Here is a 13,517-nt window from a genome sequence, read left to right on the forward strand (position 1 = left end):
TGGGACAAATCACCGAGGAGTCTGGACAGGACCTTTCTTCTGCCTCCCCTGGCTCGGGCTTCCCTCGGCTGGTGGTTGCATATCCCTCTAAGGAGGAAGTCCTTCCTTCCACTGAACTGGCTGGTGATTACCACAGATGCCAGCTTACGGGGGTGGGGGGGGGTTTTCCCTCCCCGGTCCGTCCAGGGCGTTTGGTCTCTATCGGAGTCCAGACTTCCAATCAATATTCTGGAACTGAGGGCGATTCTTCTGTCCCTCAGACACTGGACCCATCTGCTGAGGGGCCACCCTGTTCGGATCCAATCGGACAATGCCACGGCTGTGGCATACATAAACCATCAGGGAGGCACTCGCAGCGCTGCAGCGATGCAAGAGGTGACCCTCATTCTCCTCTGAGCGGAGACGCACGTGCCGGCCTTATCTGCGATTTACATCCCGGGGGTGGACAACTGGGCGGCGGATTTCCTCAGCCGGTCCACCATCGACCCGGGAGAATGGTCCCTGCACCCAGAGGTGTTCGAAGCCCTTTGTCTTCGCTGGGGTCGCCCCGATGTGGACCTCATGGCCTCCAAATTCAACCACAAGGTCCCCCTATACCTGGCCAGGGCACGGGACCCGAAGGCATACGGCGCCGACGCGCTCGTCCTTCCGTGGCGCGAATTCTCCCTTCTGTACGTCTTTCCTCCTTTTCCCCTCCTGCCACGGGTTCTTCGGAGGATCGCGGCAGAGGGCGTCCCCGCGATTCTAATCGCCCCGGATTGGCCCCGCCGGTCTTGGTACGCCGACCTAATGTTGCTGTTGGCAGACGCACCGTGGCCACTGCCCTCCAGGGAAGACCTTCTCTCTCAGGGACCGATCTTCCACGAGCATTTAGGCTCGCTACGTTTGACGGCGTGGCTATTGAGACCGCCGTCTTAACGCGACGGGGTTTCTCCGCGGACGTAGTCCGCACCATGATCCGGGCTCGTAAGCCCGTATCCTCTAGGATCTACTATCGGGTTTGGAGGTCCTATCTGGGGTTCTGTGAGTCCCGGAGCATCCCACCTCTCCGGTTTTCTCTTCCCACAATCCTGTCCTTCCTCCAGTCGGGTCTGGACCTGGGGCTGTGACTCAGTTCTCTGAAGGGTCAGATTTCGGCGCTGTCTATTCTTCTCCAGCGTCCCCTGGCCCCTCTAGGGCCAATTAAGACCTTTTTACAAGGGGTGGCTCACTCTGTTCCGCCGTACCGCCCTCCAGTTCCTTCCTGGGACCTGAATGTGGTGCTCTCGTCGCTCCAATCAGCCCCCTTCGAGCCTTTACGGGAGGTCTCCCTTCGCCTTCTGTCCTGCAAGGTCATCTTTCTTGTGGCCGTCACGTCTCTCCGACGGGTGTCGGAGTTAGCGGCTCTTTCTTGCTCCGAACCTTTCCTGATCTTCCACCAGGATAAGGTTGTGCTTCGGCCTGTCCCGACTTTCCTGCCAAAGGTGGTCTCCGCCTTTCACATCAATGAGGACATCGTCCTTCCGTCGCTCTGTCCCTCTCCTTCCCACCCCAGAGAACGGGAACTGCACCGTCTGGATGTGGTCAGGGCGTTGAGGATTTACTTGGAGGTCACCGGGTCCTTTCGGCGCACGGACTCCCTGTTTGTGGTTCCGGAGGGTTCGCGCAAAGGGTTGGCGGTCTCCAAGGTGGCTATTGCCCGTTTCATTAAACTGGCGGTGTCTGAGGCTTATCGAGCCAAGGGCAGACCTCCGCCTTTCGGCGTCACTGCTCATTCCACCAGAGCAGTCGGAGCTTCCTGGGCGCAGAGGCATCGGGCCTCGGCTGAACAGTTGTGCAAAGCAGCCACTTGGTCCTCTCTGCACACTTTCACAAAGTTCTATAGGGTGCATACGCATGCATCAGCGGATGCTGCTTTGGGCCGCCTGGTTTTGCAGGCAGCGGTTTCCTGATGCTCTGGTGGTGTTCCGCCTTGGGTTTGTGGTCCCTCCCTTCTTGGACTGCTCTTGAACGTCCCAAGGTCTGTGTCCCCCAAGGAAAATGGGCGAGAAAAGGAGATTTTTGTATAACTTACCAGTTAAATCTCTTTCTCGCTCTTCCTTGGGGGACACAGCACCCACCCTTCTGTGTTTGGTTACAGGGTTATGGTCTGGCGCCCCGTTGGGTTGCTGGCTGGTTGTTTCCGTTATTGGTTGTTATCCTTTCACTACTTGGACACGCAACTGGTAGCCTCTATCTCCAGGCTGAGGGTATAGCTGATGGAGGAGGGGCTTAACAGTTTTACTTAGTGTCACGCCTCCTAGGGAGCTGAGCTATACCCAAGGTCTGTGTCCCCCAAGGAAGAGCGAGAAAGAGATTTAACTGGTAAGTTATACAAAAATCTCCTTTTTGCGGACAGCAAAATACATATGGTCGTGTGCAAGAGGCCTAACTATAAGGGGAGTTTTTACCTATTTTTTTTTTTCTTTTTTATGTCTGTATAGCAGTACATTCTTGCCTGTGCATGTAAAAGTACAGACACCCGATAAGCTAAGGGTCCTGTTATATGAGCCAATGGTGGCACGTTCAAACAATGCTCATTTAAAGGGCTTTTCACACGAGTCAATGCAAAATGAGGGGACAAACTATCATCATTACTATCATTCGCACCCGATTTAGTTTGCATATTGTCATTATCACGTCCCCTGTTTACACAGGGAGATATGCTGCTGACAAACAACACTTTTAGGTACTGAATGAATGATGTGATCACCCATTTCTCGCCCATATTCATTGGGGGACACAGAGACCTTGGGTATAGCTATGTCCTCTAGGAGGCGTTGACACTAGTAAAAGCTGTTGGCTCCTCCCCTGGCAGCTATACCCCCTCCAGCCTGGAGAGAGAGCTTCAGTTTTTTCTAGTGTCAATAGGAGGCAAGACCTCCCTGCTCTGCAGGGATCTCCTGAAGATTTTTAGTTTATTTTTTCCTTCCTTTTCAGATGGGACAACAGTGGTCGCCTCGCCTCCCTGTTCTCCCGGGGTCGAGTTGCGCCAGTGCCGATTCCGCACTGCTGCCTCCCCCACAGAAGACAAAGTGGACCAGGGCAGCCTCGCTCCCCTGCATCCCGCCAGCCAAGGGGTCACCTAGGTCCGCCAAAGAGAAGACCCTCCCGCCATACCAGACGCCTGCCACTCCGGTGCCAGCTGCTGAGGAGGTGACCCTGCTGGAGAAGGTGACCTTGAGGGTCCACTTAGGGAGGGTGAAGAGAAGAGGATGAGAGAGGTGAGTACATGGGACTAGGTGAGTATGAAGCCCTCTTCCCCCTCCCTCCATCTTTGAAAATCTGGGTCGCCCTAAGGTTAATGGCCAGGGGACTTTATTCAACTATGACAAGACCCCTAAAGAGAGAAGGGGTTAATCCGGCGGGCGCCATGCGACACGCGGTCCCCCTCTCACTTGCCCTCTAGGCCGACTGCTTCCGGCTCATAGAGGGTTAATGTATCTTCTCCCCGGGCACCTCCGGCGAAAGACTGGAGCGCAGTCCGTCTCCCACTTGCTATTTCTGGCGGCAGTATCCTTCATTTTACTCTTTCGGGAGCAGGCGTCAAGCACGCAGCTCCGAAAGGGTTAATGCCCCTGGCCGATCGCGGACATCTGACCCCTTGCGGTAGTCTCGCGCCGCGGGGCACTTACTTAGCATGGACCTCCGGCTGTCACGATTCCGGCCGCGGGGTGAACATCCCGGTCCTCCGGGCGCCGCTGAAAATTTAACCCCTTCCTGCCTCTTATCCACTTGAGGCTAGGCAGACCAGTTTAAAAAAAATAAAAAATAAAAATAAAATAAAAAATAAATAAAATGAAGCTGGAAATAAATGTCTACCTCCATTCAGGCCCTACTCCCCTCAGTCATGTCCACTCTGACTGTGCGGCACAAAAATGGGCCCGTGTCCTGCCCCGGACATGTGACGACCTCTCTTACCGTAGTTTCCCACTCCGCCCTCTGGGCCGTTTGGTTGATAATCCTCCACCTGCGTAGTCCAGTGGAGGACCTCTGACAGTTCCCAACCCACCCTCAGGGGGAGCTTGGTTGATTCTTTTCCACCGGTGCAATACAGTTGAGGACCGCTGCAATTACCAATCCACCCTCCGGGGTCGTTGGTTCATAATTCTCCACCTGTTCAATACAGCGGAGAGCCTCTGGAACTCCCATTCCACCCTCCGGGGTCGTTTGGTTGATAATTCTCCACCTGTTCAATACAGCGGAGAGCCTCCGCAATTCACCCTCCGGGGTCGTTTGGTTGATAATTCTCCACCGGCTCAATACAGCGGAGAACCTCTGGAATTCCCATTCCACCCTCCGGGGTCGTTTGGTTGATAGTTCTCCACCTGTTCAATACAGCGGAGAGCCTCCGCAATTCCCAATCCACCCTCCGGGGTCGTTTGGTTGATAATTCTCCGCCTGCTCAATACAGCGGAGAACCTCTGGAATTCCCATTCCACCCTCTGGGGTCGTTTGGTTGATAACTCTCCACCTTCGCAACTCACAGGAGGACAGCTGAAGTATTCCCGTAATTCTCCACCTGCGCAATTCAGTTAAGGATCTCTGCGGGATCCCAATCCGTCCTCCGGTGCCGTTTGGTCGATATTCTCTACCTGTGCCATACTGTGGAGAACCTCTGGAATTCCCAATCCACCCCATGGGGTCGTTTGGTTGATAATTCCCCACCTGCGCGATTCCAGTGGGGGAAAACTGGAAATTCCCAATCCACCCTCTAGGGTTGTTGGGTTGATAATTCTCCGCAGGTTCCTTTTGTATACAGGACCTCTGTTCCCAATCCACCCCCAGGTAGTTTGGTTGATAAGCCCCCAACTGCGCAGTCCGTGACTGCTAGGGGCGATTTTCTAATGCGTATACCTGCGCGCAAGCGGACCACAGCAGGTCGTCTTCTCCTCGATATCTCCACACCCCCTCCCTTCCTCCCAGGGTCACACTCAGGTGCACCCTCTCTCTCACGGGAGTGGGTCCGCCCAAGGGAGGGGGGGTGAGGAGAATCACTGATTCGGGCCTTGACGTGAATCCGAATCAATCTCCTTAGGTTGCATCTACGGTGGCCAGTAGCACTCGTCGTGGGCATTACCCCCTTCCTTAGGCGGTATAATTGCACTACTACGATACGGTTTTCACCTTTATACTTTGTCCCCTGCCATAGGTGGACTAGGTACAATAACACTATTTTCAGTGCATTCCCCCTTCTGTAGGTGGCGGAATTGTACCTCCACTGGGTTCAGTACCTGCCGTATTCATTAGCTCCTTCCATTGGTGGAGCGATTCCATTCTCACTGGTTACAAGGGGTACTGTATACATTACCTCCTTTCTCGGGTGCTAATTGCTCTCCCACAGGGTACAGGATTGCCATATGCACTAGTTCTCCCACGTGGGTATTAACCCCCCTTCTTGGTGGGGTGTCTTCCTGTGGCACCAGTTTGGATACGGTCCGACTGTCGCACTATCCTTCCTTAGGCGGAGTGTTGCGCGTCACTGTTCTTACTACTTGCCTTACCCTCTTTCGCTAGTGATCACTAGCGGGGGAGTATCTGTACATCTTCAGATTCTGCAATTCAACTGCGCCACGGCTCTAGGTGCCTGCGCTTATTTCATTAGGGGGCGTGGCAACAGTTCGGTACTTGACGGTGCTCGGTACGCTTACTCCAGTACTATATGAGTCCCGCCAGTGCATACGGTGGCTATTCCTCATTGTGTTCCTTTGGAGCTGGTTTTGGGCAGGATTATAACTCCTGCCCAAAACCACTTGTGTCCTAGAGACTCCCATCTCCATGGGTTTCCATTGTCCCAGTCGGTAACGGTATTGTTCGCATCAGTAGTGGTGCGTACACCATTGCACATATATGGTGATTACGTGCCAACGGGCCAAGTGTTACACTGACTCCTTACTCTCTTCCACCAATCCTGATGTGGGAAGTGTTTGGGTTGGCACTCTGGTTTAGCTTTGCAGCCTGTTCAGCCTGTGCGGGTACTAGCGTTCGCAGTCGCTACAGTGGGGCATTCTATCAGGTAGGGGTTCTACCTTGACGCTTGCTGGGCAGTTGTTCCTGTTCAGCGCCCTTCCCGGGTGGAGCGTTTAAAGTTAGCTCTCCTTCCCTGGGGCGGTATGGTACCGTGGCTTCTACCGGATTCCTCTACGGTATGGGGGTCCTGTAGTAGCCGTTGCGTAATCTGGCTCCTCCTGTACGGCTCCTTCGTCAGTTGACGGATTCTTCTGTCTCCGTATTCGGTGGCGTACGCTGCATAGGCTCCTCCTTTGGCGGAGTATGGCATCACTGCTATCATCCGGTGGCTACTTCTGTATACTGCTGGTCTCGGATGGGGAACGGGCTTCGTCCTTCCCCCCTTTCTCCTTCCGTTCTTCCTTCTCTGGCTCGGGGTTCACGGCCATTCCGCAAACCTTGGTGGTTCCTCTGTTGCTACTCCCCCTCATCTATGTGATGCAGGGTTTTGGTTCTGTGGTTTTTTCTTTTTCTTTCGGTCTTGTTCCGGACCGACTGTTGGCCTGTGACGTTTCCTATATTCCTCCTTCTACAGGTGACTCCTACCGTTGGTCCTGGGCGCGCTACCAGTGTGTACCACTACCTCTCTTGATACTTGACTGGTGTCGGCATGTCTGTCCGATGTAGTCATACCTTTTCACTGCACATTCCGTGGCTAGACTATGAGACTCCCCACGCCAGGATGTGCGGGGGTGCTGTCGCGTCTGTTGATGGAGTTTTGTTCCTGGAACGGGACACCCCTTCTATTCTTCCTCCTTGAGGCAGAAGTTTTTTCTCTCTAATCTTGGTTTGGTTGTTTGCTTCCGTCAAGCGGTTTTGCTGCACCGTCGATACACGGTCGCTAACGGAATTCTTCCGTCAATGATTCTCATATCGTCACTACTTTTGACTATCCAATGTGTTGATTCCTGGCTTGCGGTTGGACATGCCTCATTCAGGCAGCTTCTCAGTCTCCCGTCAAACCTGGTCGGCTCGGGGGGACATTGGTGGACCACTTCCGTTTCCGTGGAGCGCTTCCCCTTAGCAGGGGTGGATCCGGGGTTTTTTGCTTGGGCTTTAGTTCTTGGCTGGGTAGGTTCGGCACTGTGTGGCCTTCCAGCGTCCTCTGACCCACCCGGGGTCCACAATTCCTTCCTACAGGGAATGGCCGAACGGTTCCTCCATGCCGTCCTCCTTTTACCGCCTTGGGATCAGACCTTGGTCTTTTTAGCACTCCGGAATTCTCCCCTTGAACCTGTCCTGGTTCTGCCAGGGGTAGGAGCTTCCCTGGGGCCGTTCTTCCTTTCTCCCGACGCTGGTCTCTGATTTTCTTTTTTTTTTTTTTTTTTTTTTGAAATTCTTTATTTCTATTTCGCAAAGGAAACAAAATCATGGCATGTTGAATCACATACAACAAAAAATAGTAGTCGGGCCAGCGCCGACCGTCAACCATAAGCATAATCTAATAATGCACCAACATTTACAGCACATAAGACAATGTTTGATACGCAGCCTACTGTCACACTAAAGCACCGTGGTCTCTGATTTTCATCTCAATGAAGAATCTGGCCTTCCATCACTGCGTCCCTCCCCTTCACACCCTAGGGAAAGGGAGTTGGGTCATTTGGCCGTTGTCAGGGCTCTGACTGTTTATTTGCCAGCCTCCAGTTCCTTCCGGCGTAAGTGCTCGCCTTTGTTTTTGTCTTTCCGGAGGGTCCTCGCATAACATTGGCGGCCTCCAGGGTGTCAATTGCACGTCTGCATTTGTTTGAACATTCTGTCCCCGGGGCAGGGTTCCACCCTTCAGTGTTGCGGCTCCTTTCACCAGAGGGGTTAGCGCTCTTGGGCTCGGATGATTCAAGGTTCAGCCGTGCAGTTGTGCGGGGCGGCTACTGCCCTCCTTCCGCTCATTCACAAAAATTTGCCAGGTGCATACTTATGCATCGGCGGGCACCGCCTCTGGAAGCTTTGTCTTGCAGGCAGCAGTTCTCAGTTGCCTGCAGGGGCGCTGGCTCCATGGGTCTGTGTTTATTCCCCCCCCCCTTGTGGACTGCTCTTGGACGTCCCAAGGTCTCTGTGTCCCCCAATGAATATGGGCGAGAAAAGGAGATTTTTGTATAACTTACCAGTAAAATCTCTTTCTCGCTCTTCATTGGGGGACACAGCACCCACTCAGTATTGTTGTTTGGTCACAGTTGTGGCGGTTGATGGTTTGAGCCCGTTGGGTCCTTTGCCATGGTTGGTGTTCCGTGTTTTTTCTTAGCTTGCTTCTCCTACTGCTTCTCACAAACTGAAGCTCTCTCTCCAGGCTGGAGGGGGTATAGCTGCCAGGGGAGGAGCCAACAGCTTTTACTAGTGTCAACGCCTCCTAGAGGACATAGCTATACCCAAGGTCTCTGTGTCCCCCAATGAAGAGCGAGAAAGAGATTTTACTTGTAAGTTATACAAAAATCTCCTTTTTCATGCTTGTTGGGTGATCAGTGGCACATTGACATGGGCCAATTATTGGGAACGTGCTTGACCCATCCTTGACCTGTGTAATATGGCCCTTAGACAGCCCTTTGTCCATGGCTTTCACGATTTCCCGGTCTCCACCGATGATCATATTGCTTAGGTTACAGGGGGGGCCCCCTCTTGATAATGCAAGGAAGCTGAATTACATCAGGCTGTTGTTAGGGGCTATAGTCATAGAAATGTACACACAATGAAAAGCTGACAAATGTAATTCCCATTTTTAGCTCTCTAATATGTTGCATTACTCTTTACCCCACAGTTACGTGAAATGGCGTCTGATTTGCTTGCCCGTTTCTTCCTGCCAGCCTCAGAAGAGCTGACTGTTAGTCTGTTTGAACTAGGGCAGGCATTTCTCTGTAGTCCTCGTGTACCGATGGCAGAATCTGGAGCTCTTCTAATGAAGACTTTGCTGCAAAGGTGCTTAGGGAATCATAAAATGAGAAAACAGCAATGGAAGGGCTAAGATTTACTGTATTTTCCTTCATTTCTGATACATTATTCACATTATAATGATAGGCACATGGCATATATAGCTTGTTTTAAATGTAAAGAATTTAATGGTATTACTAGTAGAACTTCAAGGGACCTTTTAATCTTTTGCTTGTCACTTGAGTCCAAATTCCATTTTACACAGTGCTGTTCTTATGAAAATATTTTTTATTTTTTTTTATTCAGAATGCTTGTGAAAGACTGACATTCATTTTCGGAGCAGTCTTACCTCCTGTAATATAAACTTAATGCGATTGAGCTGAGACTGACAGAGTATAAGCTGCTAGTGGGGCACTGATCCCACAACCAGTGATGGCCAGTTCGCATTGTTCGCCCGCGAACACATGCGAGCTGCCATCTTGACTCACAAGTCCGGTGAGGCACAGGTAAGCCCTTACCTGGGCCTGTGCGCGAGCCGGTCTGAAACAAATGCGGTTAGCGGGAGCTGGCAGTTTCGAGAACAGTCCGATAAAGGCCCCCAGCGGCTGTTCTCGGAACTGCCTGCTCCCGGTGACCGCATTTGTTTCAGACTGGCTCGCACACAGGCACAGGTAAGGGCTTACCTGTGCCTCACCGGACTTGTGAGAAAAGATGGCAGCTCGCATGTGTTCGCGGGCGAACAATGCGAACTGGCCATCACTGCCCACAACCATGGTGGTGCATCCTTTATTTTGAGTTCTGCAGCAGGGTACACGATAAGGCAGGGTCACATTAATACTGGGTGGCATAGCGTCCTTGCTATGATACAGGCTGCCACTCTGGCATGGTAACAGTCATTCAGATGTTGAATATCCTCCTATGATATGTAATTCCAAGCTCTTTCAACTTAGACCCATAATTTAGCCAAGATCGTTGTTGGGTGCAGTGCATGGGAGATCCGTCACCCCATCCCAGGGGCGGACTGGGAACTTAAAGTGGCCCTGGCAAAAATGTTGTAGACGGGTTTAAATTGACAGAAGATGGGACAATAGAAGTAGGCGGGGCCAGCAATACTGTAGTGCAGAACCAAATACCATAGTGCAGCAAAAAAATACTGCCGCCCGCACCACATTATGAAACTGTATCATCGCCCTGAGGAGGGCAATACAGTAGAATTCAGGGAGGGCACCTGCGGCCACTGGCCAGGTGCAAAAGTGTCTGATGCTCCTACATTAATTAATGCTGAAAGCATCAGATCTTTATGATTTTCAGATGTGGCTGGCGGCCCGACAGGATGGCTAGTATGTACAGTAAGGCTCTTGGATCTTTGAACAGGTAACACCCCAGTATTGCCATATTGTAAAATAGGCTTTTTATCCTAGCTCCTTCTAGCTGATCTCTTTTCATATTCCAGCAGTATATAACTGCGTTGCCCTTATTATTTGTATAGTTGGCTTTCTGGAATTTGTAGTGCTGGAGGGAAGTTCCAGACAGGTGATTAGTATTTGTGCCCTATCAACTAGTTTATATGAAAAACATGTAGATTAGGGCTTGTTAACACGAACATTTTTGCGTTCTTTATATGGTCCGTATACAGAACCATTCATTTCCGTTTTTTCCGTTCCATTCAAAGATAGAACATGTCCTATTATTGCCCGCAAATCACGTTCCGTGGCTCCATTCAAGTGAATGGGTCCGCAAAAAAAACGGAAGACATACAGAATGTACTCCATATGTCTTCCGTATCCATTCTGTTTTTGCGGAACCATCTATTAAAAATTTTATGCCCAAACCAATTTTTTCTATGTAATTACTGTATATGCCATACGGAAAAACGGAACGGAACTGGATACACTACTGAAACAAAAAACAGATCCGTTAAAAACAGCCCGCAGGACACTGAAAAAGCCATACGGTCGTATGAACGAGCCCTTAGATTGAGATGGTTTAGTATAGATATCTATATTTATGAATTTAAACATGTGAATTATGTAACAGATGCAACACTCCATTTAGCATCTGCATTCAGTTTTGTGTGTGATGCCCTCTTCTGCACCAAATAATGACTTCCTGTCTGCATCTAAAGACAAAGGTTGATTAGACCTTTAAGAATGTATTTTTATTTGGTCACCCGTTTATAACCCTGTTAAGAGTAGTACTTCAAGGAAAGACACTACCAGCCATTTTAAAATATCTGTCTCAGTGCTGCAGTTTGACCACCGGACTAATACAGCCTGTGTCATGCAAGTCTGTGAATCTGACATTGAAGCTGTCATAGACTTGGATAGAAAGGCTTATTTCCTTCTGACTACCATGTGGTGGTCAGACTGCAGGTCACATGGGAAGGGTATTATTTTATGCAAGAATAAAGACGTCCTTCAATGTACTATTCTCTCTGTTATTGGGGAACGAATAAAGAAGAAAAATCTGTGCTTCCTTAAAGGGGTTGTCCCATCTCAGACAATGGGGGCATATCGCTAGGATATGCCCCCATTGTCTGATAGGTGCGGGTCCCACCGCTGGGACCCGCACCCACAATGAGAACGTAGCGGGGAAATGAACGGAGGGCACACTGTGCATGCGCAGCTGCACTCCATTTCTATGGGGCCGCCGAAAATAGCTGAGCGCTGGCTCGGCTATTTCCGTCTGCCCCATAGGAATGAATGGAGCAGGGGCCGCGCGTGTTCGGTTCACTCCTATTCACTTCTAATGGAGCAGTGCTTGGTGGTGGACGAACCCCGAGAAATCCCCGCTCCGTTCTCGTAGGTGCGGGTCCCAGCACTGCTCCATTAGAAGTGAATAGGAGTGAACCGAACACGCGCGGCCCCTGCTCCATTCATTCCTATGGGGCAGACGGAAATAGCCGAGCCAGCCCTCGGCTATTTTCGGCGGCCCCATAGAAATGGAGGGCAGCTGAGCATGCACAGTGCGCCCTCCGTTCATTTCCCCGCTACGTTCTCATTGTGGGTGCGGGTCCCAGCGGTGGGAGCCGCACCTATCAGACAATGGGGGCATATCCTAGCGATATGCCCCCATTGTCTGAGATAGGAATACCCACTTTAATATAATTTTTGGGTTTCAAAACCATTTCAAGTCCTGTTTGTATAATGTGAATATCATCAGATCTTTACAAATGTTCGACAATATGTGTATCTGGCAGCTGCTTCACCTCTTTTTGTAAAATACACAATAACAGCAAAACATTCATAGTGTCACTTTTTATGCAGAAAGTTGTTTTTTTTTTATTAAATATTGATATAGCTTCACTTTTGTTCCCTGTAAAGGCCAAATGAGTGTCTGTTTTTGGCCGAAGGTGTCCCTCTGTCTGCTCTAGGACTTGTTACCTATCTCACCATGATGCTCAAGGATCATTATTGTTGTGCACAGAAAAACCTCTTACATGCAGCTAGCAAGAAGCCCATCCATGGTAAGCATCTGGTTACTGGTTGGTTTTGTGTGGTTATTCTCATTGCTCACAGAAACTCTATGTGTATCATTAAGGCTCTGTTCACATCTGCGTTGGAGGCTCCGCTCGGGGCAGAATTTGATACAAATAGTATGCAAGACTTTTTCTCTGCTAAAAAAAAAAAAAAAAAAAAAGCATTCTCCTGAACACGTCAGTATTTTGGTCAGTGATTTCCATCAGTGATTGTGATCCAAAACCAGGAGCGGAGCCTCCACAGACATAAGGTATAAGGGAAATAGCTGCTCCTGTTCTGTGTATAGAGACACACTTGGTTTTGGCTCACAATCACTGATGGAAATCACTGACCAAACACTGATGTGTGAATGAGGCGTTATAGCCAATAGGGTCTGTTTTGCTTCATTTGCTTCAGTCGTGTGCCGAATCTGGCACTGCCATTAGTTTTGTTGTTCTGCTCCTATAACAGAGCAGAATGACAGAAATAGCAAACACTGATGTGAAAGAGCCCTAACATTATAGTGAATACGGTAATTGTTTTTGTGCAAGAAGAAGTTAAAGAGGACCTGTCACCACGCCTGAAATTCCTATTTTAATAGCTTCATGCATTCCCTGTGTAATAACAATCATGGAGCATCTATTCTTATGGCTCTATGTTGTGCCGTTGCTTGATTATTTCTACTAGAAGTTATGAATGAGTTGCTATTAGCCTTTAACCACCTCCCGACCGCCTAACGCACGGATGCGTCCGGAAGGTGGTTGATCTATTCCTCCTGGACGCATCCGTGCGTCATCTCGCGATAGCCGAGATTTCCTGTGAACGCGCGCACACAGGCGCGCGTGCTCACAGGAACTGAAGGTAAGCGAGTGGATCTCCAGCCTGCCAGCGGCGATCGCTCGCTGGCAGGCTGGAGATGTGATTTTTTTTTAACCCCTAACAGGTATATTAGACGCTGTTTTGATAACAGCGTCTAATATACCTGCTACCTGGTCCTCTGGTGGTCCCTTTTGTTTGGATCGACCACCAGAGGACACAGGCAGCTCTGTAAAGTACCACAAAACACTACACTACACTACACCCCCCCCCCCCCCCGTCACTTATTAACCCTTTATGAACCACTGATCACCCCATATAGACTCCCTGATCACCCCCCCTGTCATTGATCAC

The 13,517-nt window shown here is 50.3% G+C and overlaps 1 protein-coding gene across 1 annotated transcript in view; it reads left to right on the forward strand.

Annotated features, from left to right (window-relative positions):
- LOC122928680 (thyroid adenoma-associated protein homolog) overlaps nt 1–13,517 on the forward strand; it is a 99,353-nt gene that overhangs the window by 51,209 nt on the left and 34,627 nt on the right. The window contains exons 15-16 of the mRNA XM_044281774.1: nt 8,780–8,937; nt 12,213–12,355. Coding sequence (XP_044137709.1) covers nt 8,780–8,937; nt 12,213–12,355 — 301 coding nt within the window. The remainder of the gene's footprint in view (nt 1–8,779; nt 8,938–12,212; nt 12,356–13,517) is intronic.

The sequence above is a fragment of the Bufo gargarizans genome, chromosome 1 (genome assembly GCF_014858855.1).
Source record: "Bufo gargarizans isolate SCDJY-AF-19 chromosome 1, ASM1485885v1, whole genome shotgun sequence".
NCBI classification, from domain to species: Eukaryota; Metazoa; Chordata; class Amphibia; order Anura; family Bufonidae; genus Bufo; species Bufo gargarizans.